Here is a 25,749-nt window from a genome sequence, read left to right on the forward strand (position 1 = left end):
ACCCGGAAGCGTCCGTGGAGAACACCTCCTGGTGGGTCTTTCTCCTATCTGGCGCCGACAAGCTCTCACTTGCTTCCGACGTGTTGACGATCTTGCAAACCATCGCTGACTGCAACGATTCGCCTTACGCGCCTGCAGTGAAGCGCCAACAAAAACGCCGATAGCTCATTGTACAAGTCCGCTCGAATCAATCGTAGACGTCCTTCTCAGATTTGCTTGGCTTCACATGGCTATGTAGCGGCGTCGCTTGTTTGCCTTTGATTCCTCGTCACCATCCTTGCATCTCTGCTTTGAGCATCGTAGTCTCGACTTCCCGCTCATCGTCACTCGTTTGTCATCGTTCGCCGTCCCTGCCGTCGCTGCCGTCCCCGCCGTCCTAGTCACAAGATCAAAGTCACGACACATGCTCACTTTCTTTGGAGCTGCCTTCATCTAGATGATAGACACGAGCTTCCCTGATCGGAACCCGCCACCAGAGCATACTTCAGATAGATTTCAAAACAGAGAGCATTCATCTACGATCGACCAGTTCGTCACCACAGATCCCAACCGGCCACAGCATCTTCAGCGCTATCCAAGACCGACAGCATCGCCATCATTCAACCAGCACCAGCCACACCACTCTTCAACGCTGTCTCCGCACATACAGACAAGTGGTGGAGCAGCGCATTTACCACCCATGTATCAAACTCATCACCAGAGTAGGTTGCAGGCGCATCATGCCAGCCTGTGCGTTGTGCAAGGGCAGCAGCCACAACCACCGCAGCAGGCGCAGTATCATGCTGGTCATCTGCAACAGCAACAGCAGCAGCAGCCGCTGCCGCCACCACCGCCGTACCCACAGCAGTCGGCACAGCAGCAGCATCAGCAACAGCATACACAGCACCAGCAACAGCATGGAATGCAGCGTGGTGCTAATCAAGGCTTCAGCATACCTCGGACTGTTTCCACGCCTACGTGGATGTCGAGCGCGAACCCGGCGGTACACATGCACTCGCATCCGTCCAGCATCAATGCTGCTGTTGCCACGGCTGCGACGGCTGCGACTGCGGGTCCATCGGCGCCTTCCTCTTCGTCGTCGTCCGGATCGCTGCTGTCGTACTGGGACCAGGGCGCGACGAGCGACAGCGAGCTTACCATGACATCGGCCATGACGCCGGGCGATGCGCATCATCACTCCATGTCAGAGATGCCAAGCAGCGGTGGTGCTCACCATCGATATGCTTCAACGGCTTCGTTGCCAGCTATCTCACCGACCGGTATGGCTAGTGGTGCGCATTCGTCTTCGTCGCACGTGAGTAGCGCAGGTAGTTCGTACGCGTACATGGCGGTGGGTGGATCCGACTACCATGCGTATGGTGTGCGGCCTGCGTCCATGTCCATGTCGGCAACTCAGCCGCAGCAGTACGGCTACCACTCGACGCATCAACACGCTCCATCGTCGGGCATGACTGGCGGTCTGGCCTACTCTTCCTCGGTCTCCACTCCGCTGCCATCGTCCGGCTTGATGTACGCATCGTCCAACTCCTCTGCCTCGCTTGGCGCAGCTGCCAACTATGACAGCTACGCACAGCCATCACTCTCTTCGCAATACGTCTCGTACTTGCCGCCCGCTCTGCATGATTCGCGCTTCTACCCTCTCAACCCGTTCGAGATCAAGCATCGACGACGTACCACAAAGACGCAATTCCGAGTGCTCGAATCAACGTTTCGAGAGATTCCGAAACCCAATGCGACACTGAGGAAGCAAATCAGCGCTCAGCTCGACATGCCGGTCCGAGCGGTACAGATCTGGTTTCAGAACCGAAGGGCCAAGGCGAAAGCGATGGAGAAGAAGAGGCAGGATGCGTCAGGGGGTGTAGCACAGAGTGGTGGCGGAGGTGGGAACACGAGTAGTAGCAGTGGCGACGTCGGTAGTGGTGTGGCGGCAGAAAGGGGGAGGGTGCAATCTGGAGGGATGGCGGGTGGATCTCATGCGTACGGTGAAGCTGGAGAGCACAAGTACGAAGATTTGCGCAGCGCGGGGCAACAGACCGACTTACCGTTCGGGCACAGCATGCTTCGTCCCGGAAGCAGATCGATGGATCTTCCTCCGCTCCGCATGGGCATGGACCATCTGCGTGGAGACAGCTACACGACTGCCACCACCTCAGCTTCTTCGACACCATCTACCGCGTCCACAGCTCGTCCGATCGACGCGTCACGCGATCGAGATCGAAAATTGGGCTCCTCTCTAACCTCTTCCATGGCGATCCATCCGTCTTCGACATTCAACATTGTCGGTGGAGCAGGACAAGCAGAGTATCCAGACGAGCAGGCTGGCGTCCATCGCGGAGCCATTGCACACCACACTGCGCTCCCCGGACCTGCTATCCTCGCTGGCGCAACTGGTGAAGACATACAACACGCCACAGGCGCAAGCCTGCTCAGCGCCGGCATGCCTTCCACCTCTTCCGACCGCCCATCCTCGCGAATGTCCACGCTGCCACCCCCCACTCTCCCCAGCCCCTCTTCGCGATCCTTCACCGACGACCACTCGATCCGCTTCTGATCTACCCCCCAAGAATGAGCCAGCAACCCACACACTAACAACCTCACTCGTTTTACGTCTTAGATAGAGAAACTGGATGTGAAAGTCCTTTTCGTGTTTTCCTTTTTCTTTGCGCCTACACGCTACACGCTACACGCTACAATTCGGCTGTTGTGAGACCGCATTCCCAGGGTAGGGATGGCTAAAGACAAGATGCGTGAAGAAAGTGGAGCACGACTCTACGTCTCTGCTCTCACCGTGGTGGCAAAGAGCAAGTCTGAGCGGACGACGTATGACTCACTTCGAGGAGCATGCCAAAGATGAGCAAGTGCAAAAAGATGGCATACACCATGAAGAACAAGCGCATGCGTCGATGGCTCAGCACCAAGCGCGTGAGCATGTGCAGCGCACGTTCGAGCGGGTTGAGCTGCGCCATGGCGCGCGACTGTTCGCGTCCGCGGAAGGCTTCGAATGGGTTCATTGACTCTTCGTACCTGGCACGATACTTATCGTCGCTTCTTGGTGGAGGATAGGCTCCCGATGCGTCTCTGCGTCCCGACGCTCCGTTGCCAGTGCCGATCTGAATCACAGCGTCGCCTCGACCCCCCGTTGCGCCGCTGCCAGCAGGGCCATAGCTTTGCAAATAGCGCACCTTCTCGTACAGGCCAAGGTTGTCGGCTTGCAACGTCTTGATCTCGTTGCGAAGCTCGCTGATGGTTTCAAATTGCTTGCGCAGCTCTTCTTCCAACTCGGCATTGCGCGTACGGAAACGGTCTCGCTGGGAAGTAACGATGGGCAGGATGCTGTTGTCACCCCCGATGCCTCCGCCGCCGCCGGAAGAGGGAGCAGCAGAAGAGACAGACGACCTCGAAGCTGCAGAGGGTTCGACGGACCTTGCTAGTGATGCTGATTCGACTCCGTTGGCGACGGCCTGGTGTGCAGGCGTAGATTGGACCACTGGTTTGCTGCTCGCTTTGCCAAGTTGACCTGCTTGCTCAACTTGAGCTTCGAGCGACTCTATTTCCTTTAGAGCGTCCTCGGCGCTCAGCGCAGCCATGCGCTTGCTATTGGAACGATGTCCCGTGCCAACGCAAGCAAGATCCATCTCGAGCTTATCATTCAGGGTCTTGAGATGCGAGCGTTGTTGCTTGAGTCGAACAAGCTCCAAGTTGGCCTGCTCGAGCGAACTCGACAACTCAGAGTTAGATACACGCAATGTCGCCAAGTTGTCCTCAAGTCGCTTGTTCCTTTCCAGCAACAATGCTTCGAGACTCTTTGCATCTGCGGGTCGCTGCTTGTTCGAACTCTGCTCTGCATCGCCAGCGACATGGGCAGATGCATCGAGATCTTCATCGTCTTCAGCATTGAAGTGAACCGCCTTGACGATCTCGAGCTCGCGCTTGATGTTGGCGTAATCACTGCGCTGGAGCAATTTGGTGCGAAGCGATTCGATCTCTGCTTCCTTTTCGTTTTGCAGCTTAAGCTTTTCATCGCGCGCCGCGGCAAGTTGCTTTGTCAAGTTTGCCGATTGCTGACGTTCGGTCTCGAGCAAAGATTGAAGCTGTTGCAGCTTGCGGTCTTTTTCTTGCGTTTCCGCTTCGAGCGTTTGGATTCGTTCCGTGTCATGACGACCACTCTTGACGCTTTCAATGTCGACACGCAACTGCTCGTTGCGCCTCTCGAGGGTCTCAACCCGGGCGTGCGCACGTTCCAAGTCACGAGACAGCAATTCGACTTCGGCAAAGTTGCCATCGACGTTCCTTGCATGGTCGCCGTCTTCATCAAGGCCCTTTTCGAGCAACTTGGCGGTGGCTGTCTCGTCTTTGGACTTGAGATGCTGAAGTTGCTCTTGGGCTAAGTTCAAAGACTTTGTGAGATCAGCTTCTCGCTCCTTCAGGTTGTGTATCCTCTCGTCCCACTTTGCCGATAATTCGAGTTCAAATGCGGACGTTCGCTGCTGTACTTTTGCCTCAAAATCCTGCTCGAGTGAGCGCAGACGCTGCTGCAATCGAGCATTCTCAGCTTCTCTCTCCTGGCTGACCTGAGCCTCAGCAGCGCTGCGTGCGAGATCGGTTTGCAGCTTTGCATTCTCGTGTTTCAGGCTCTCGAGATCATTGAGCGATGCTGCTTGTTCCAGCGTGACCTCAAGAAGCGGATATGGATCAGGCGCGTTTGTCAAAGCCGAGTGCACGTTGAGAAAGGCATTCTCTGCTGCTTTGGAACGTTTGGTCAACGTATCGATCTCGGTCTGGTAGGCCTTGAGCAGGGGCTTGAAGCTTTCCAGCTTGTTAGCATCAGGTTGCTTTTTGAATTCTCGTGTCTGATCGGCGAGCTTTTTCCGATTGGAGACGGCTGCCTTCTGCGCTTCGAACAGTTCGGGCGCGGTGGTGCTGAGTTGTTGCTGAAGATCGACGAGGTTGATGTCTCGCCAAATGGACAATGCTGCGGAAAAGTCGACGGGGGATCTGCTTGGACCAGCACCATCGATGGTGTACGGCGCTGCTGCTGCTGTTGCTGCCGCCATGATTACCGTATGGCGCAAGGACTGCCTCTGTCGGCGTGCATGGTCTTGGTTGGTGAGGAAGGCGTCGAGGACCCTTCTCAACTTGTTCCGCTGTTGCTCCGCCGTTGCTTTCGCACGGACGGTGCAGCACCTCGTGACTCGGGGGGTTTATGGATTTTGCGATGTTAGCATCTAAAAAGCAACATGCCAATGGGGGCTACACGCTGCTGAAATTGGATCTTCACAGTTGGCTCGCTTAGACAATTCTGTGATTCGTCCGACAAAATTACGTCAACTGCAGCGCCAACCGTAGATTTCGCTACTCGTGACTTTCAGACTCGTGACTGACTGACGACTTTGGAAGATCTGATTCGTGATTTGTGATTCGACCAGAAATTTTCCCACCGTTTTTAATCATGGATCGTGAATCACGCGTGAGTTGCGTCCGTGCTTGGTCTGCTGTGAGAAAGAAGAGTTGACTCGACATTTCATGATTCACATTCAGTGATTCACGATTCACGATTTGCGATACCGCTTTGAGAATCACAGAGTCACGAGTGGGTTTTTGGTTTTGATTTTGTTTTTGATATTTTGTCAGTCGCAGCACAGCGCAGTAAAGGTCAAAGTGTGACTCGGCGTTTGCATCTTTTTGGGTCTCTTTTCTTATCTCTGACCGTCGCTCGTATCCACAGCGTCCTTCCTGTTTCCTGTTTCCTGTTTCCTGCTTCCTGCTCCCATCTATCCGCACTCTTGTTCTGTTCATCGACACGATCGCTACCGCAGCGCACTGCCTGTCTGACATCAAAGCCAAGACTACCTCGAGCTTTCTTGCATCCTTCTTCCATTAGCGAACACTCAACCTCACTCGCCCGATCCCTTTAGGGCTGTATAGCGCATGTTCGTTCAGCAGACCCGAGACGACTACATCAGTGATTCTGTCTACAAGTCCTCGCACAACGCTTGAGAGCTTTTCGATTATCACCACATCTTGACGTCTTTCTTTTCTTCCGATCACCAACATGCTCGCTCCTATCCGCAACTCGATGCTCCAGCGCGCTGGCGCTCGCTTGATGCGACTTGGCAGTATCCGCTCGCTCGCTACACACGCTTCTGCTGCGCCCATCACCTATACCGAGGCTCCCGCATCCAAGCCTGCTACCTTGCACCTCAAGACTGGCGAGGCCTTCACTGGTCGCTCGTTCGGGGCTCCTCGCAGCGTGTTTGGTGAAACAGTGTTCACCACCTCGATTACCTCGTACACCGAGTCGCTCACTGATCCATCGTACCAGGGGCAGATCCTCACTTTTACTCAGCCTCTCATGGGCAACTATGGTGTGCCCGACAACGGAAGCGGACAGTCGCCTGTCGAGCACCCGGCTGATGTCGACGTGGGTGCCTTCCTCGAGTCCAACAAGGTCCAAGCTGCCGGCGTGGTTGTTTCGAACCTTGCCGAGCGCTTTTCGCACTACCTTGCCAAAGAGTCGCTCGCCACCTGGTGTGCTCGTCACAACGTCCCCGGTATCTTTGGCGTCGACACTCGTGCCATCACGTCGCTCCTACGAGACCAGGGTTCTACGCTCGGCGCCATCCTTGTTGGCGATGGCCACGACAAAGCGCCCGCTGTGGGTGACTACGTTGATCCTATGGCCGAGAACCTGATCGCCAAGGTGTCGACCAAGCAGCCGTATGTGCTCCACCCTGTCGGCGGTGCCAAGGCTGCGCGAGCGCACGTTGCACTGATGGACTTTGGCTGCAAGGCCAACATCCTCCGATCTCTGCTCCGCCGTGGTGCTTCGGTGACGGTGCTGCCATGGAACTTTGACTTCAACAAGGTGCGCGATGGATTCGACGGTCTGTTCCTCTCCAACGGACCGGGGTCTCCGTACTCGATCGAACCGGCTCTCGACATGGCACGCAAGGCGATCGCCGAATGGGACCGACCGATCTTTGGCATCTGCATGGGCAACCAAGTGATCGGTATCGCCGCTGGTGTCGAGGCGTACCGCATGAAGTTTGGCAATCGAGGTCACAACCAGCCCGTCGTAGCACTCAAGTCGGCAGGAAACTTTGTGAAGCGCGGTCGTGTCTACATCACCTCGCAGAACCACGGGTACGCTCTCACCCCGGACGAGTCCAAGTGGCCGGAAGGATGGCAGCCCTGGTTCGTCAATGCGAACGATTCGTCGGTCGAAGGCATCATCAGGACGCAGTTGAACGAACAACGCGCCATGGTCTGGGGTGTGCAGTTCCACCCGGAACACGCCGGTGGGCCCGAGGACACCAACGGTATCTTTGAAGACTTTGTCGAGGAGGTCGTCAGGATCAAGCGTAGCCAGGGCAGGGATGTCGGCGCCGGTCTGCCCGAGCATATGCACGTCAACCAGGGCGCTCCTGCTTTCCCCGCTCACGAGTTCGGCGTGGTTGGTCAGAGCCCTGCTCACCTTTAGATGTCGCAATTCCGAAGTTGCTCATTCACGTCTGCCTAAATTGTAGCGTTCCCGAGCTGAGCGCAATGTTAGTATTCACTTTCTCTGACTTGTGTGCAGGGATGTGCGAGGACGCCAGAGGCGATATGAACTAGCTGAGTTGCGCAAGGAATTTGGCGACGAGTTGCAATAGGTGGTCTGTGGCGACTTGGCTGGCAGCTTGGTGGTTTGCCTGTTGGAGGATTTCTGCTTGGAAGCCGCCTGTGGGTTCGAGCAGCTGCGTCCAACGTTCAAGTAGGATGGCCTGTTTGCCTGTTGGTACGTATTCGCTGAAATCACGGCGCATGTTGAGAAGGGTGCGTGGTTAGTGGGGAAAGGGGACGATTTGAATCGCGAGGCAAGGCGGGAGGCGAGGCTGACTTACTCCTTTTCGCCAATCAGCGCTAGCATACGTGCAGTGGGCGTGGCGGTGCGAAGATTGTGTAGCGCTCTGGCGATGGATCTCGCACCGGCGCGCGTGTCGGTGATGGCCGAGTCGGCGAGATCCGAGCTAAAAAAGTCGTCGTGCCCACCGCGAGCTTTGAGCGACCATGTACGATACGCCGTAATGGCCGGAGTGAGCACTGCGCTCACGTTTCCGTTGGGTGGCGTCGAGGCTACGCCTGACTGCGCATCTGCATCGTCTGCATCGTCTGCATCGTCTGCGTCGTCTGCATCGTCTGGATCAGTGGCGAGGTCGATTGAATCTCGTGGCATGAGCGTGGATCCTTTGCCCTGGAGCACCAAATTGGTAGCGAGCTGCAGCTGCTCATCCATGCGCTCGCGTTCGCATGGCTCAGCAGCGTCTCGCTGCATCTCGTAAAACTCTCGATCCGATACGGGTGCCTGTAAAATAGCTCCATGAATCCTTGCGCTCTTAGCTCTTTTGCTACTGAGCAAATAAGCGATCGCGTTCTGGCACCCAGTAGAGTGGCCCATCAATACCACTTTGCCGCCTGGCTTAGTGTTGTGGAGGTGTGAGATGCAAGCGGCAAGTTCACGCGCATCACCTTCCAGCGTACACTGTCCGTAACCGCCCAGATTGCACGTCAGCTGCGGTTGCACCAGCGACCATGAGCGAGAGTGCAGAAGCGCTGCGAGACGTGGTAGGTACGGCAGCGTACCGAGCGTATCCGTGAGTCCAGGAACAAACACAAGCGTGTGTGTGAGCGAAGCGTCCGTGTCCACGTACGGCAGCGCAACCGGTTTGGCTTGGTACAACTGCAGCGTGCCATGCAGCGGCGCTACTAACGCAGATGCTGACGCCATCGTCGATCAAATGAGGTCCAGAAAGATACCCTCACGTTGGCCTCGAACAGCCTTGCACATGTACAAGCTCAAGTCGTCAGTGTGATATCCCAGCTGAGCAAGCTCATCCACAAGAATCGTGAATCATGCCAGAGCGTGCAACGTGGAGGCCCGTGCACGCTCGTCGATGTTGCCTTGAACTCACGACTGTGACTTTCGAATTTGCCCAGCCCAGCCCAGCCCAGCACACCACAGCCCACTCGTGACTAAAAGTCAAAGCCCATTCGAACAACGCAGGCTGCATACCCTGCGCGGTTGACTGCCACACATCACTGCCACAACCACAAATTGGGCGTCTCCTTCTACGAGGAGCAGTCGATTGACTGCAGAAGAACAGACCATGTACAGCTGTGCTTCGCCAGAACGTACAAAGATCCAAACGGAATCTAAATGAGCATGAACGAAAAGTAAACGAGAGTGATGAGGTATTTGATAAATGAAACGTGCGCGCGCTATCCGACAGATGCAATGTGGGTGCAAGAGAAGGGTATCACGTTCTAGCATCGTAGTAGACCGTCTGTCCGGAAGCGGCCGAGACGCTCGAGTTGGCATGCCATGGACCTGGTGGACGCGGAGACAGATGGGGCTGTTGCTGTGGCGCTGGTGGTGCGGCTGTCAAGTGCGATTCTGCAGCCAAGGCCGAATGTTCTACCGACTCAGCCGTCACCGCGGCAGGAGGCGGATTGGAGGCGTCTTTCGACGTCTGCCCAGACAAAGAGCTGGACATTACCGGCACTGCTCCATCTCTGAGCCCCGTGCGACCGCTCGTCATTGCACCGTCCTCCGACGAAGCGCTATCTGAATTCACCCCATCCACTGCGCTGTCCACCTCCGACGGACCGTTGGAAGTAGCCCGCAGCGCCGGCCCCGGCCCTGCCGCCGCTTCCGCTCCCGCTCCCGCTGCCGCCGCTCCTACCGCACCGAACGAATACGCCGTATCGCGCTTGCCGTTCAATTCGGAATCGCCAATACGCGTAGCGCTCCACTGCCTCTTTCTGATAAACGGCGAGAAGAGATCCCAAACGGTCAAGAAGAACAAGAAGACGATCGGAATCCCGGTGAACACGATCAATGCGAAACCTAGGACGACCCTTGGGATCGTCTCGATGTTCGCTAGCGGCGTCAAGGCGATGCAGATTCCCCACGAGAGGACGCGGAAGACGAGAAGGAAGATCATGACAAAGTCACTCGTTTTGTCACGCCCCGGTCGACAGATGCAGAGGACGAGCAAGAAGAGGAGATCGGTTGCCGCCAAACCGATCGACTGCCGCAGCCCATTCCCTCGACCTTGCGCGAAGCTGATAAAGCACGCACGCACAAAGTAGACGAGCAGGAACACCAAACCGAACCAGAAGAATTTGGGTCGGAAAGGGTGTGCGATGGCTCCCCACCGTTGAGCTATTGCGGAAGCGTTGGCGGGCGGAGTAGAACCGTAAAACAGTTGGTCCTTACCGAGTCGGCGCGAGGCGACGAAGACGGGCACGTAGATGAGTGCGATTCCGACTAGGTAGATGACCAGTAGGATGGCTGCGAGCATGTCCGGGACCCATGAATCACCCCGAAGCCACTGCCAAAAGGCAAAGACGAGGTAGATCTGCAAAGTAGCCGCCACAGCACGTCCGAACAAGGGACGGCAGAACATGCCCCAGAACGACCGACCTGTGAGACGCGACGACCAAGCCGCCACCCGGCCATTGCGTCGCAGCGTAGCCAGCCGCGAGATCGCGGCCAAGACGTACACTACCATGAAGATGACAACGAGCGCTGCAAACAGCATCGCCAAACTCACGAGCACCGTGAGAAACGCGCTAGCAGGCGAGATGTTGTTGAGCTCGGCAAAGTAGCCCAGTCCGTTGGGTGGTGGCGTGTTGGACGAGATGACGGGCAGGGAGTTTGAGCCAACGTTCTGGGCGATCTGACCGCCAGCTCCTGTGTAGGGAGCGTAGATCTGACGCTTGCCGAGGTTGGTTATGCGAAAACTGAGCGGCTCGGAGAGCCGACTGTAGGCGGCATATGTGCTGGTGCTGGTGCTGGTGTTGGCGTTGGGCTGCTGCGCGCCCGCGGGGAGCGTAAGGAACGAGAAGGGCGACGGCGTTGTAGCAGCCGAAGAAGTGCGCAAACGCTGGCTGGTGAAAGGGTTGAACTGCTTGCCACTCTCGGCCTGAAGCAGAGCGCCAAACGTGCCGTCCTTGGCGCCACCGGTCTTTTCGCGCGTCGAGAGGATGGACCTCTGCACGGCGGGGATGTTTATCAAGCCGATGGACCAGGCAAAGTTGCGCGCAAACTCCAAAAACACCTTGGGATAGTTGAGCGTCAAGAGCGCCGACATGGGGATATGCTGGATTGTGGTAAACACATCCACCACGCGCCACTGAGCCGCACCAAGACTCGAGGCAAGCGATGTGTGCAGGACGGAGCTGGCGACTGCCAAGCCAAACACGCCGAGGACGGCCCACTTTGCGGCGGGCTGGTAGGTGGTCTTACCGTTGGACAGAGTAGCCTGAACGCAGCCGACGACGGTGTTGTTGGAGTCGGTAAGCTCGACCGTAGCTACGGCTTCGAGGTTAGGCACGGTGAATGCGATCGACGGGATCTCTCGCACAAATTGTTCGGGTACGTCAAACACGCCTGCGCCTGCGAACTGGTAGTTGGGCAGTGGACACAGAGCTGCGATGGTGTCGCAGAGATCGATGGCGAGCGAAAACAGACCGAGTCCGTAGGCGTTGACGTCGACGGATACCGAGACTCGCAGATCGTCTTGCACTGAAGCAGCTGAAATGTCGAATTCGAGCGTGCGGTTCTCGCGGTAAAACTTGAGGTCGAGTGCCGAGATCAGGATGGCTTCCGGAGGACTACAATAGACTGCTGATGATGTGTACAGCATTTGAGTGCCTCCGATGCCTCCGTGCGTTGCCATCGTGCCCGGTACAAGCATGATGACGACGAGTGCGGTGAACAGAGAGGTTGTGGCGAGCCATGTTGGCCGGCGTCCGTTGTGCTGAGGACGCATCACGAAGAAATTCTAGCAGCAACAGAAGCAGAAGCAGCAACCTGAGCTACACGTGACGGCGCCGTGAAAGCTGTATTGTATGAGATCGGGGGAGAAATGTGTGGCTAGCTTCAAGGCTGGGTCTAAGGCCTCGAAGCTGGCGCGACGTTGGTTCCCAAGCGAGCTCGTCGTCTGTCACAAGAAGCGGATAGAAGAATGCTTCAGGTAGCCAGTACGCGCATGAGGACAGTCGAGCGCAGGCCACGATGGAAAGCGCAGTGATAATGAGGGCGATAAGAAAGCAAGCCTCCACGCTTAGGTCAAAGGGATGACGCAGAGCCTCTAACGATCCGGAGTCGCTGATGGTTGTGGCGCGCACGCTATCCGACTGACCCGCGGTGTCGTGCAGAGTGGCTGACAGAGCAGGAGCTCGAAACACAGAAGCGATGAGCAGTGCGCTGGTGATCGTGGAAGCTCCGACAGGCTTGGAGGCTGGACAACCCAAACATGCTGAGAGAGACATCCGAAGGAAACAGGAAACACCTACACACAGACACACAGACACACACACACACACACACACACACTTGCCTACAGCAAAAGTGCCAACGAAAAGCATATCACACTCGTACACAGTCGTGAGTCGAATTCGGCGGAAGCGCTGCCGAAAGACAGCCATCTTTGCGTCTGTTCGAGTTTTCTGCAAAGGCCGAAGAGAAAAAAAAAGGCCACAAGCCTTGAGTTGAATTCACTGCGAAGCGGAGGATCCGGTGATTGGTAGCATGCTCCTCCACCTAATGTAAGCTGCCAAAAGCTTAATGATGACAGCTTATCCACGAGTAAGCGGCATACCTTCTCACCATTCATGATTCACAATTCACAATTGTGATTCACGATTCGCATTTCCTCACGCCCTTACTTGTGTCACTAACGTGAGTCAGAGCCAGGCAGCGTGAGACTGGAGCGTGTCACGTTTTGTGATTCTTTCAAATACAAGAACAAGCATGAAGCACGAAGCACGAAGCACGAAGCACGAAGCACGAAGCACGAAGCACGAAGCATCAACGCCGACACTCACTCACAGGGACTCAAGCCAAGCCTCTTGGCTGACCGAGATTCACGATTCCGGAAAAATCACGACTAAGGGCAAATAGAGATCACCTTATGGAGCGATAGACAAGAACCAACGGCGTTCAAAAAAAAGAGCTGCAATTCGTGATTCGTGATGGTGAATCGTGAATCCAACTCACAACTACGCAATGGCACGTCAATGAATGATACAATCTGGAATTCGTGACTGCATGCGAGTGTTTACCACTCACGACTCACGACTTGCTCCGGCCAAATCCAGATCGTAATCGAGAATCATGAATCACGAATAATGCTTCAAGTGATTTGCTCGGCTCGGCGTATCAGAATCGAGATACGGAACGTCATGGCGCGCATCGCGCTCACGCGCGTGCGTCTCTCAGCCATGTGCTTGCGCTCTTACTCACAGCCAGAGTCACGAGTCACACTATCGTCCCATGAACCACAAACCAAAACACTTCATCATGTGCTCAATGCCCTCAATATGCTCAATGCGCTCAAGAGCTCCCTTTACATGATCGCATGTCGTACTGCTTCGCGCTGCTAACAAATAGTTTGGGTTCCGATGATGCATGTGTGCATGCTTCAGACGTCAAAGTAGACGGCTGAGATGGCGCGCAAGATGCGATCCAGATTCGACATGCGCGCTCTTCTACCTGAGCTGATCTCGTCTTCGGTTTGCGCTTGGATGCGCTTGCCTATCGCAGCATACACGGAGCACGCCGCTTTCAGGCCTGCGCGTGCTGGGCGGTTGGGAATCTGACGCAGCGAAGGATAGGATTCGTCGTACAGGCGTTGCGAGATCTCGAGCAGTCTTAGCGCATACTTGCGCACGTCTTGCGGCCGCACTACGCCTTGCTCCTCGGCGCCGTGCACGAGCTTGCTTGCGTGCCTTGGTAGAGCAACTCGGCCTTTGAGAAGGGCTTCGTACATGCCGTCATCCTCCTCCTTGTCAAACATGTCGGCTGGAAGGTAGCACCGACGCAGCTCGACCGAATCCGGCACAACGTCGCGCGCAATATTGACGAGCTGTAGACTCACTCCCATGCGTCTTGCCTCGTACAGAAGAGTGTGAACATCCGCGGTTCGGTTGAGATCGAGTGGCTTCACGTTAATGCTTTGCTCGATCGTCTTGCTGGCTCGCAGAGCAATCTTGCGATCCACTTCAAGATCCAACGGTACCGTCGAGCCACACCGTCCGAGGATGACTCGGATACACATCTCTCCCACCACTCCAGCCACGCACTGCGAGTACTCCACCAAATCATCCATGCTCTGCAATCGCGTGCGTTGGCGCGCATCCTGGTGTTGGAAGCGCAGATCTGCAGAGTAGCCTTGCAGCATTTCGTACCAGAGCCGTTTGGGGATGTATTGCGTGAGCGGTGCTATGGACGTTGCTGCCGCGCGAGTGTCTTGCTTGATCTTGTCGGATAGCGCGGCCGATGCAAGCAGAATGCGGAGGCGTTCGCCGATCGGCGTGGACAGATGCTGCTTGCGATCCACTATTGAGTCTGCATAGACGGCGTCGACAATGTCTCGAACGACGTCGAGATTCTTGGCTTTGGCCTGCAGCTCTTGGGCATGGTCGTCCACCAGATCGTCTGCTACGCGGCAAAAAGCATAGAGACAGCCTAGGTCGGTGCGAAGGTCCCACGGCAGCAGCAGACTTGCCGCGTTGAACGACTTGGAAGCGGCGCGCAGCACTTGAAGCGAGGCAGATAGGTCTTGCGGCTCGACGCTTGCCGATGCGCAGCTCGTGGGAAGCGAGCTCCGATCCGAGCGAACAAAAGCAGCCCAAAGCTTGGTATATGTAGCCAACGAGCCGAGTGGAAGGTAGCTGGGCGATAACGGAGGCTGATGATCCGGTGCGGATAGTCTGCAGATGGCCACGCAGCGGTCAAATGTGAAGCAGGCGCTCACCAGAATGACGTTGGTCACAAGAAAGAAGAGCATCTCTTCTATCGGCAAATCCGGGATGGGAAATATGTTGAGCGAAGTAGCTTGGTTAATGTGCCACGTTCCTCTGCGCAGCGCATAGATGTCGGAGCTCCACAGATACAATGTAGGGCCGAGCACCGAGATTGCGAATGGAATGAATCCAGCACCAACGCCCATATTGCGCACAAAGTCGATCGAGCCCCAGAGCAACAGAGCCAGCGGCATGGAAGACCACCAAGAGATCATGCCAAAGTAGTATGTATGTGTGGCTGGCACGCTTGCTTGAAGGCCGAGCACAAAGCATACCACACACGTAGCCACGGCGAATGGAGCTAGTGGCCTTCGTGCAGGCGTTGAAGGCGTGAGGTAGAGATTAGGCAGGGTCCAACGTGTGATGAGCGTGCACCAGAGCGTTGAGATGAGGCTCTGGATGATAAAGTAAAAGTACTCTTCGATGGGTACGTAACCGATGGTGAACCAAATACAGTGACGGTGATAGGACCAAGCACGGTTGCGGACGATGAGATTGTCCCATGGCGTTGTCCATACGAATGCAATGATAGGCAGCAAGATGAGCTTGGCGCGGTCGAGTTTGGTAAGGAATGGCCGAGCGATCACCAAGAGCACGCCACAGACAGGCAATGTCCAGAGAAGGTGAAAGTGGCGATAGCTCAGCGTGCAAGCCGGCCAGTCCTGGCTAGGCTCGTCGAGGCTTGTCATGACTGGCACTGATTGGTCAACAAGATGACGCTGTTGATGCCAGAGAACAGTGTCTGCAGATGATGGCGCAACGAGAGCTGATTGCAAGGGCCGAACAGTGGTATGGCCGGATCAAGTAGAGGGTGAGATCGTTATACGCGATGCATGGCGCGCAAAAAACCAACACCGGCCCCGAGTGTCTGTACGGTGATCGTAGCTATAGCCAAACCGGCCGTCTAACTCTGGATTGGCTGACACGCACCCGTCGTCAGAATGCTGCCAAGTGGCGAGCGCTGTACTGGGACGCGCAGGCAGCGTTTCCAAGAGGATTCGCCAAGATAGGCTTAGGCAAAGAGGAGTCTGGACGATACAGATCGTACAAGTAAGTGCATGTGGACCATCCAGCTGTCATCCGATGGTAAGGAGGCTCCAACAAGCCAAAGAGCGAAAAGGAGGGTCCAACAACACGAAGCAAACATCCATGATCGGGAATCGGCGGATCAGCATTCTCAAGAATCACGAATCACAAATGTATAAGCGAGACAGGCAGCGGCCGGAAAGGGAAAGCAGTTTCAGAGCCGCGCCAGTCTACTAGTCACGAGTTACTCGGACTGATCACGCTGTGTGGTTCGACGTCACAGAACAGCCGCAATCGTGAATCACAAGTCACACACGGTCACACGTCACGATCTGCACATCTGCACGGCACGTCTCTAAATTCGCTGACAGAGAGACTCGTGACACACTCGTGACTCGTGTGAGTCGTGACTCTGTGACTGCTGTTTCTGGTGCAAAGTATTATAAATTGGTGTGACTATGCGACTCACAAACTGCTGTTGCGGCTAGTTATCGTGTAAAAATCATGAATCTGAATCACGAATCTTTGTCCTTCATTCGTGATTCACGAATGACCAATTCACAACTTCACTCGTGATTGTGAACCGCTTCGATTTATTATTGTATTAGATGATGCAGAGACCGATCTGTGGCTGCGGTGATTTGGTAAGCGTTGAAACCGTCTAGAGCGGTCACCCTCCTGCCTGGCTCATTCAATCTCGACAGCGAAAGCCGCAGGACTACGTCCGTACTCGTGAATGTACATGTATAGTTTGACCACCTAATCGTAAAATAGAAGAGGTTGACTGCCTGAAAGTCTTGGGGCATTCGTGATTGTTACCAGGGGTCTCATCTAGCTTGTTGGACACCGTTTCTGGCTTGATGAGGGAAGAACCCTTATTCACGCCATGGGCGAACGTGATGAGGGCGATTGATCGTGGGATTCAGTGTCCCTTGATGCCTATGATAGTCTTCTTCTCTCACAGCTCGACGATGGCGGAGACGATACAGTGGGCAAATCGCGGCGTGAATCAAACGTCCGCTCGTCTGCGTCCCAAGCGTCGACATCCTGGTCTGTTCTAGGTGATGCGTCAGCAGACAAGGCGCGCTTGCGTCAGATGACCGACAGGCCATAGAAGAGGTCTTGTTTGAGCAAGAGCAGCACCACCTCGTCTTTGGTGATCAAGGCACCGTCTGCGACTTTCGTCTGCGACGGGCTTCTGCTTGCACCAGGGTCCAAATTTCATTTCATCACTCGGGCAACTATGCACTGTCAGCTGTGGTCGATGTCGAAGAGGGCGGAGGAGCGCGTGCATTGCTAATGACTTGCTGCTGCTGCTGCTGCTGCGTGTCGGTGACACGATGGAAGTAATCAATTGTTGCCGTGTGCGAGACGTGAGGGTCATCGCTGCATGTAGGTTGTCAAGAACAGCAGCCACGAGGGCATCTTTGTGGCATTCGTGATTCTGCTGGGATAAATAGGATATTTGTTGCGTAGTCTTGGTGCAAAATGACTCTGATGGATGTTTTGGTGCACAGTGGTGGCTCAGAGCTACTACCATGCAGGGAGAAGGGCTTTTCAGATGATTCTTTGATCTGCCTCGCATTGTGTTTCAGCACGGGATGGCGAGGGAGAAGCATCCGCAGACTGGCTTCCCATGTGGCGTCTATGTATACAAACACGGGAAGCAGCAGCACACGGGCAGCAGCAGCAGCAGCAGCAGCAGCAGCAGCAGAAGCAGCAGCAGAAGCAGCAGAAGATACAGTAGCTGTGCTTGTGGGAAGCCATGTGCAGATCGGTAATATCAAACAAATGAAAAAGATGCAAGGCTCGACCAGGCGAACGGGGCCGAATCGTGAATGGATGGCGCGCGTCTGGTAACTTGGCTACAGCCGTGAGTCGTCAGTCGTGAGACGTGAGTGGCTAAAATCGTGAATGCAAGGCGTGCATGCCGCCAGGGTTATCGATCAGGGCAAGGCCAAAGTCGTTCGTGACGGGAAGACTTGCATCTCACTTGGAAGCATCCACAGTCACGAGGATGGAGACCGCTCTGTGCTGGTTCGAGCCGCCAAAGCCAAGGGCAAAAAGGCAAACATGTTTTGCGCGCAGCGAGCAGGTGAGACCTGGATTTTGGCGGTCAGAGTTACAGACGGGAGCACGGAGCTAAGAATTGACGTATCCTCGCTCCCGAGTGTTGCAAGGCTGGCATGGTTGGTTGCCGTTGATTCGCTGTGTACTTGTACGGTGCACTGTGCAGTACAGCACGGCTGCTGCCAGGAAGCAGGAGCAAAGGGAAACTCAAGGCAACAACCACGAGGAAGAGCGGTTCGGATTCACGATCGCGAATCGCGCGAATTGTAATTGCCGTTTCGTGTTGGGCTGTGTGGAAAGCGAGCTTGGTTGGCCGTGGGCTGCATTTGATTCTGTTAGCTCGCCTGAACCACAGAAGGGAAATTGACCGGAAAGAAGTTGCCGTCTCCTCTCGCGCTTGGCAGTCGTGAGTCGGCGCTTTTTGAAAGCACGGGAAGGAATCACGAAAATCTGTGAATGAATCTTGGATATGGTTCAGGATGAGATTGGATGAATGGAGAATTTGTGATCCCCGTTGACGAGGCGCTCAACTACGCTTCAATCTGTGAATCACCCATCGTGTGAAGCACGGACCCAAGAATCACGAATCGCCAAGGATGAGACCCACTGTCATTTTGGATTTCGAGTAGAGCCGTGCGGAGGGCTGGGCGAGGCGATGTGCTAAGTTAATTGTGAGACACGTTTGCTTCGCTTCGCCTGCTTGGCGTGCAGCATCAGCGTCGACACCACAGAACGCGGGACTCACAACTGTTGGGCGACAAGGACGTGCGAGCGAGGCTGCTGCAACGTACAAGACTAACTCTCGGTAGTCACGAGTGTGTGTGAGTCGAGTTGTGAGTGCCCGTGCGTGTCAATCGCGGCAAGCGCAAACCATTCACGATTCGCGATTCAGGACTGAGCAACGAAGAAAAAGAAGGGTCCCGTGGTTGTGAATCACACCGCTGGGCTAGCGTAATGACACCAGCGCAGCCACCGAGCAACTCACCACTAGGCTTGTCCGAAACAAAAGACGAAAGAGATTGCTAGGTCTTTTCTCGGCCAGCTTGGCACCCTGGCACATCCACAGCCGAGCGGAGAGTCACCGAGTCGTGAGTGAGCAGGCTTGGATGGTAAATTGTCAATTAGGCTTGCCTACTCACGACTCTCGATACGATAAAAGTCGGAAAAATTGGCCAAAGCACTTCAATAATAGGAAGTGGCGCGTTGGCAGAGCCGCAAAGAGGGTCGGAAAGACCGAGAGACCGAGAGATACAGTATCGTCACTGCCGATAGGGTTGAAGGTCAGTCAGGCGAACGTCGGTGTCGCACCGATACTCACGACTCACTAACTCGTCCAATTTCTGTTTCTCTTTCTGTTTCTGTTGCTGTGTCTGTTGCTGTGTCTGTTGCTGTTTCTGTTGCTGTTGCTGTTTCTGTGCTGTCGCTGTCGCTGCCATTGCTCCTCGTGACTGCTAAATTTGGACGGCAATTTGTTACTGGTGTTGAGTGAATTGGATTTTTTTTAAGACTTTTAGCTTATAACTTTTATTTTTAGTATTTAATTTTATTGTGACTTGAAACCACGGCGGCTGCATAAGCAGTAGGTTCTCGGCTTGCCCGCAGACGAGAATCTCCGCTGTACCTTGCGCCGGCTAGAATTGTGTTAGTATTCGTGATTTTGATTCGGATTGGCATTGGTATTGGTATTGGTATTGGTATTCGTATTCGTGATGGTATTGGTTTTGGTTTTGGTATTCGGATTGGGATTGGGATTCACGATTCGGATTCGTGCGCCTTTTTGGGCGTAGCGTGCTGAGCTGTTGCACAAAGACACTTTGTCGTCGTCACACGCTCCTCTACGCCGGCTGCTGTTGCTGCTGTTGCTGTTGCTGTTGCTGTTGCTGTTGCTGTTGCTGTTGCTATTGATGCGGTAAGTCCTCGTCGCCGTCATCGCCAACGCTGATCATCTTTGTCTCGATCCTCGCCACTTACAGCGTCTCGTTCGTCTTGAATCTTCATCCACACTCTTCCGGTCATTCTTGCCATTCGTACGCCAAGTCAACAAGTTGCACCCACATCCACACTCGCGTCCACCCTCGACTCTGTAATCTGGCCACCTTCTACCCAAGCTCAATCATCCATTCGCATCATCCTTTACTGTTGCCACGTCTATCGCCTTTCGATCTTCCACAGCTTACTCAACCTCTCCTCGATCTCGTTGGATCCTGGTTCCTTTGCTCCTTGCACCTTTCTTGCGCTTCCTTAGCATCGCACGGCGCCGAGCGCTCGTGCAAACGCTCATCCCCCCTTTTCGATCAGATGGTTCTCTTGCCGCCGCGCTCCTCAATCGACTCTCATCGTTAGAGCTTTCTTGTTGCTCAAGCTGCACTGCAACGTCGCCTCTGGGCGCGTGCACACGCTCCGCGCCATCCACCTCTACAAATCCTAGACAAGCGCCTTCCCCACTCGTCTCAACTCTCACAAGATGCAGCACACGCCTCTCCCGCTCTCCACTTCGTTGAGCGCTCCCAGCTTGCAGCATGTTTCAACACGCGACTCAAATTTTGACCTTCGCGACGCTCCTTCTGCTGCCAAGGCGCTATCCTACACACCCCACCTCCCAGCATCTCTCGGCATCGGCTCTCCACGACCACCGACAAAGTCATTGAAAGAGCGCCTCAGATTCTCCAAAACTGCTTGCTCGTCCTCCTCCTCCTCCTCTACTCTGCCAGCTTCTCGTTCCAACACCGATGGCCTCCAGTTCCCTCCCACTGCCGCTTCTGGCTTTTCTGCCTCCATTCCAATCCCAACGTGGCGCTCGCAAGCTTCGAGCACCCACTTGACTTCGCACACTCCCAACGCTCTTCCCAGAAGCAGCAGCACCGTCTCCCTCGGCTCCATGTCTACTTCCACTTCGTCTCGCAATTTTCTCGTGCCCATCGGTGCTACCGGTGCGCGTCAAAGGCTCTCCATTGCTAGTGCTTCACAGCGACGCAAGCTCGCCCAGTCCGAAGACGCAAAGTCGTCCGCAGACAGTCCAACCACTCACAGGCATACGGATACTCTCGCTCTCCATCGTTCCCAATCCGACCTGGATAACCTCGCCCCTTTCGACGGTGCATCCTCCCAATCCGCCTCTGTCGGTGTCTTGACCTCCGCCTGTGGCTCACCAACGCCCCTTGCATCGCAGTCAGCTACAAATTCGACTCCTACTCCTGCAGAGTTGATTCAGCAAGCCGCCATGCAGCGTCTCTCTTCGCAGCGCTTTATGGCCAATCCTAAGGCTCAAAGCCATTCCGACAACACCGTGTCTGCCCGTCCTTTCTCCAGTCGAATCAACCCTACCACGCCTAAGCCATCCGCATCCGCATCCGCATCCGCACCCGCACCCGCACCCGCATCCGCATCCGCATCCCCAGCAACGCGACAAGTTCCGCCTTCTTCCTCTGTGAGACCGCCGTCATCCACCCCAGACAGACACGCAGACGTCCCATTGCCTGCCACCTCAACACCTGCACCGTCTCGACTACCTGCCGTGACCGGAACCGATCTAGACAACCCCCCCCTCGCCGACACCAGCAGCATAGCATCCAAGCCTCTCACTCTCGCTGAATCCTACAAGCGCGCCATGCTCGAGCGAGACGCTGAGCGCGATGCCGAGCGCGCAAAGGCCTCGGCCGCTCGTGTCAATGCCGCTTCGCCCACACTCGCGCCTGCTCCTGCACTTCCCCAAGCATCCGCACCCACCTTGAACCTCGACCTGCCCAGCATGAGCTTCTTCGATCACGAAACTGCCACGAAGAGCAGCACCACTACGCCAGCTCAGCCTCCTTCTCCTTCCGCTACCTTCACAAAGCAGGAGCCAACCACTTCCAAGCCATCGACACTGCCCACCGCAGACGACAGCAGCAAACGAATCGCATCCCTCGATAGCGCCACACCACCACAGCACGGCTCGACTCTGCCCAGCCTGCACACGTCGCTCGACCAGAACAAGGCGATACAGGCCCGCATCAAGCTCGGCTCGAACGACGAACCTGCCTACGATGGACTGTTTGACAGCGACGTCAGTCCGTTCGACGCCACCTCCGAAGACAGTCTGCTTGCACGCTCCTATCTCGCTCTGTGCGACGACGACAACGACGTACACGCCAACAACAATAACAACAAGAACAACAACAACAACAACACCACCACCAAAAACAACAACAACGACGGCGACGATGCTGCTCACCGTCCAAGCAAGGCTACGCCCAAGCAGAACACGACGGCTTTGGATGCGTCACACCAACTTGCCACTTCATCCAATTCAGCCAAGCCTTCTGCACCGTCTGCTAGCGCACCGCAAACGCCGCCCGCCGACAAGAGCTTTGTCCAATTCTCCACACCAGAACAGGACCGAGCAACGCCCAAAGCAGAGCTCACATCATACGACAACGCATCGTTCAGCAGCAGCTTCCTTCCATCGACTCTCAGCGCGCAGACCAGCATCGTCAGAGAAATGGACCGACCCGGCCTTCCGCGCGAAATTTCGCTCAAGACATTGCGCTTGCCGCCGAACAAGCTCGAAGCCTCTCCTGGCCCTCGCGAAGAAGCCGCTTTGCAGGCCGGAGCCATTGCCGCCGCTGCAGCTGTTCCCCCAGTCATATCCAGCTCGGGATCGCCGAGCAACTTCTCAAAGCCGTTCAGCCGCGCCTCACCCGCCTTCAACGGCGAGCGTACGCTGCAGTCATCCGACGAGAGCGCAGATGTCGTGAAATGGAGACGCAGTCAAGAAGCTCTGGCAACCTTTTCACCTCTCCAACAAAGCCGCTTCTCCGAGGCGAGCACGGACCGCTCCGACTCTCGTGCACCCACTCGCAACGAGAATCGCTACTCGGGTCGCGCTTCCAGCGTATCCAGCGCCGACGGCCTCACCGACGAGGCTACCGACGCACACCTGCTTCCCGCGAGCGCCTGGCACGAAGTCGAGAATGCTCTCCAACGATTCCGTGACAAGTCGTCCAACGCTGCTGCTGCTGACCGTGGCAATTTGCTGCGTGCTGTTCTGCTCCCCTTTTTGGCGCTCGAGGCAGAAACTGCCACAGTCGATGTCGTCGGCTCGGGCGTCTACGTCAAAGGCAGAGCGAGGCGTGCACTCTTCTTTGACTGGATTCGCTCGCTCTTGTTGGAGCTCCAACACGTGCAGACCTCGGCCGACCGTGGTGCCATTCTCGAAAGCATTGCTTGTATCATTGAGAGCCGCAACTTTTCCGCTTCGATCCTCAGCACGGATCCAGAGGACGAAGCTCGCTTCTCGTCCGTCTTTGGTCACATTCTGTCGTACGCCATTGGCGAGCTAAACAAGAAGGGTGTCTACCAGAATACGCTCATCTTTTCCGGTCGCCTGTTGGCTGTTGCGTTTTTCCGGGTCAATGGTGTCGCAAGCAAGCTGCTGCGTGCTCTGCCCGTCAATCGCTTTGCCCTTGAGCGCGTCGCGCGCGAGTTTGACTGGCAGAGAAAGAGGCCTGTCGACTTTCACCGATTCGCCAATCGTTTTCCTGCCACCCTACGCCCACTGTGTTACAAGGATTCGCGCGAATACCTCAAGATGCTTGACAGCGAGTCGGTTGCAGTCTCGACGAACGGCACGGATCCTCAAAGCGCTGAAGACGATCGATTCTTGGTCTGCCAGCCCGAGGTGGAAGTGGAAATGTCGGGCAATTGGCTTCGTCGATGGCAGTCGGACGACTCGGAGCTCTTTTTCAGCTTTTGCCGTAGCTACCACCGTCAGCTTGCCAGCTTATTCGCTAGCTCCAAGACGCTTGAAAGCGTGTCCAAGTACTTCTTTGGCGGTCCCGGATACGCGCATCTTGCCACGTGTGTACATCAAAAATGTCTGGCTTTGGTGCACCGCGTCATCTTGTCCGTCACCACGCTCTCATCGCAGAAAAACTTTAACCCCGCCGGCGAGACGGCCAACGTGCTTTCCGGAAGCACTGCCGGCAAACCACGCATCCTTGAAGCTGCCAATCGCCGATGCACGGCCATCGTAGTCGACATTGTGCGTGCGCCAGCGGGCACCAACATGATCTTTGCGCCCATGCTTGGTTTGCACATCAAGGCGCTCGTCAAGCGAACCTCGCTGTACGACGTGCAGGGCGTCTTTTGTCTGCTCGACTGGCTCGATGGCGTCATCAGCCACATGGACTCGATCGACTTTATCGGCGAAGGTTTGATCGACGTCTCGTTCATCATCACCACCATCGGCATGCTCCTTGAGAACGCCGATCACGCGCTGGCACTCATGCGTACGATCGCCTTCTGCTACGCCAACTTTGGCGTGCTGACCGCGACGAGCGAGAACCGCATCTACTTTTGCGAACAGATCCTGCTCAAGCCGACCGTCTTCCACAAGCTCTTCCTGTCATGGTCGTTTACGATTCGCGCCTACTATCTGCACCTCCTCGTCTTCCGACTGGCGCGCATTCACGATTTTCCCTCGCCGAGCGACGATCCAGCTGGAAGGACGGCGGTGCGTGTGGTACGTCTGTTCAACCATCGGTTGGAGACGCTGCGAAAGAGGCACGATCTGCTTTCGCCCGAGATCGACTCGAGTTCGGACGGGACCAAGTCGGAGGATGGCAAATCGAGAAAGTCAGGCACTTCGACGTTTGTCAGCACCATTAAACGCGCCTCTACGGATGGCGGCGCAAGCTCCGAAGGAAGCACCGACAGCCGACCCAAGGCGGAAAAGATCATGGGCATGACCGCCGTGGATTCCGCAAAGTCTTCCGACTCAAAAAAGTCGTCACACTCCAAAACCAAGAACTGGCTCAAGGCGTTCCGTGGCTCGAGCAAGGAGGGCAAGAACGGATCGAATCGCGCCATCCAGCCCTTCTCGCCTACTTCTGGAAAGACGACGACAACGGCGACCGAGTCAGACGACGACAGCAAGACCATCGGGAGCGCGCGCACCACGCCACGCACGTCGTTCGAATCAGCAAGCTCGGATACCATCTCGGACGTTTCCACGCTCGCTGGCAGTATCCGTGGAGGCAAATCCAAGAGCAGCAGTAGCGGCTTTGAATTTGACATCAAAGAGCAGCAACAGGCGGCGAGGTCGTCGTCGCAAGCGGCCGATAGCACTGGATCGGGATTGGTGCTGTCCCCCACCCACGACGCTGGTATCGCCAAGGACACAGTCTTTGATCTGCAATCAGGACATGCACAACACCCACCGACACCGGGAAGAACGCCCATGTCACCGCGTATCTCTCGGGCCTTCTCACGACGGGTCTCGATGCTGCCTGGACCAGCGTCGGAGCTTGTAGCGGAAGCAGAGGGGGACGCAGCGCCACCGGTGCCCGATCTGCCCGCAGACCACCTGGGTTTGGGGCTAAGCGGCATCAATGGCAATGACACCACCTCTTCCACGGAGGTGTACGACGAGACGCTGCACATCTATGCTGTTCAGAGTCTGCGCGAGTATGAGCAGACGGTGCAGGAGCACGACGAATTTTTTGCCTCGCTCCCGCAGGATCAGTCGACACAGGTGCCTCGATTACCCGTCAACTGGCCTGCTATGTGGTCCTCTACCGGAGAGTAAACAAAGAATCAATCACGAATGGATCAGCATGCTTTTCGCACATTACATTACAACGATCGATTGCATTCAATTCAATACCAGCATGCTATGTAGATTGCAGAATGTTTCAGAGTCACTTTGTCAGAACTGGTCTCGATCGCGGTTTGTGATTCTTGCCATGCTCCGCGGAGACAGATGCTCACGACTGGTCGTGGGTAGTGTAATCGTGAATCACGAATCGTGAATGATGCGGT

General features: G+C 55.6%; 7 protein-coding genes across 7 annotated transcripts; 3 read left to right on the forward strand and 4 right to left on the reverse strand.

The window, feature by feature from the left end:
• Positions 1 to 679: 679 nt before the first annotated feature.
• UMAG_12332 (uncharacterized protein) lies at positions 680 to 2,551 on the forward strand (the record flags this gene model as incomplete). The annotated part of the gene is made up of 1 exon (XM_011390112.1): positions 680 to 2,551. The coding sequence occupies one exon, from the start codon at positions 680 to 682 to the stop codon at positions 2,549 to 2,551; it is 1,872 nt and encodes a 623-aa protein (XP_011388414.1).
• Positions 2,552 to 2,783: 232 nt separating this feature from the next.
• On the reverse strand, positions 2,784 to 5,054 carry UMAG_06284 (uncharacterized protein; the record flags this gene model as incomplete). Its single annotated transcript, XM_011389989.1, has 1 exon — positions 2,784 to 5,054. One exon carries the CDS (start codon positions 5,052 to 5,054, stop codon positions 2,784 to 2,786), a length of 2,271 nt encoding a protein of 756 aa, XP_011388291.1.
• Positions 5,055 to 6,052: 998 nt separating this feature from the next.
• On the forward strand, positions 6,053 to 7,480 carry UMAG_06285 (carbamoyl-phosphate synthase (glutamine-hydrolyzing) CPA1; the record flags this gene model as incomplete). Its single annotated transcript, XM_011389990.1, has 1 exon — positions 6,053 to 7,480. The coding sequence occupies one exon, from the start codon at positions 6,053 to 6,055 to the stop codon at positions 7,478 to 7,480; it is 1,428 nt and encodes a 475-aa protein (XP_011388292.1).
• A 130-nt stretch (positions 7,481 to 7,610) lies between these two features.
• On the reverse strand, positions 7,611 to 8,767 carry UMAG_10760 (uncharacterized protein; the record flags this gene model as incomplete). The annotated part of the gene is made up of 2 exons (XM_011390061.1): positions 7,611 to 7,788; positions 7,884 to 8,767. The coding sequence occupies 2 exons, from the start codon at positions 8,765 to 8,767 to the stop codon at positions 7,611 to 7,613; spliced, it is 1,062 nt and encodes a 353-aa protein (XP_011388363.1).
• A 529-nt stretch (positions 8,768 to 9,296) lies between these two features.
• On the reverse strand, positions 9,297 to 11,741 carry UMAG_10761 (uncharacterized protein; the record flags this gene model as incomplete). Its single annotated transcript, XM_011390062.1, has 1 exon — positions 9,297 to 11,741. One exon carries the CDS (start codon positions 11,739 to 11,741, stop codon positions 9,297 to 9,299), a length of 2,445 nt encoding a protein of 814 aa, XP_011388364.1.
• A 1,728-nt stretch (positions 11,742 to 13,469) lies between these two features.
• UMAG_06287 (uncharacterized protein) lies at positions 13,470 to 15,542 on the reverse strand (the record flags this gene model as incomplete). Its single annotated transcript, XM_011389991.1, has 1 exon — positions 13,470 to 15,542. One exon carries the CDS (start codon positions 15,540 to 15,542, stop codon positions 13,470 to 13,472), a length of 2,073 nt encoding a protein of 690 aa, XP_011388293.1.
• A 4,871-nt stretch (positions 15,543 to 20,413) lies between these two features.
• On the forward strand, positions 20,414 to 25,516 carry UMAG_06288 (uncharacterized protein; the record flags this gene model as incomplete). The annotated part of the gene is made up of 1 exon (XM_011389992.1): positions 20,414 to 25,516. One exon carries the CDS (start codon positions 20,414 to 20,416, stop codon positions 25,514 to 25,516), a length of 5,103 nt encoding a protein of 1,700 aa, XP_011388294.1.
• Between the last annotated feature and the right edge of the window lie 233 nt (positions 25,517 to 25,749).

The sequence above is a fragment of the Mycosarcoma maydis genome, chromosome 4 (genome assembly GCF_000328475.2).
Source record: "Mycosarcoma maydis chromosome 4, whole genome shotgun sequence".
Lineage (NCBI taxonomy): Eukaryota > Fungi > Basidiomycota > Ustilaginomycetes > Ustilaginales > Mycosarcoma > Mycosarcoma maydis.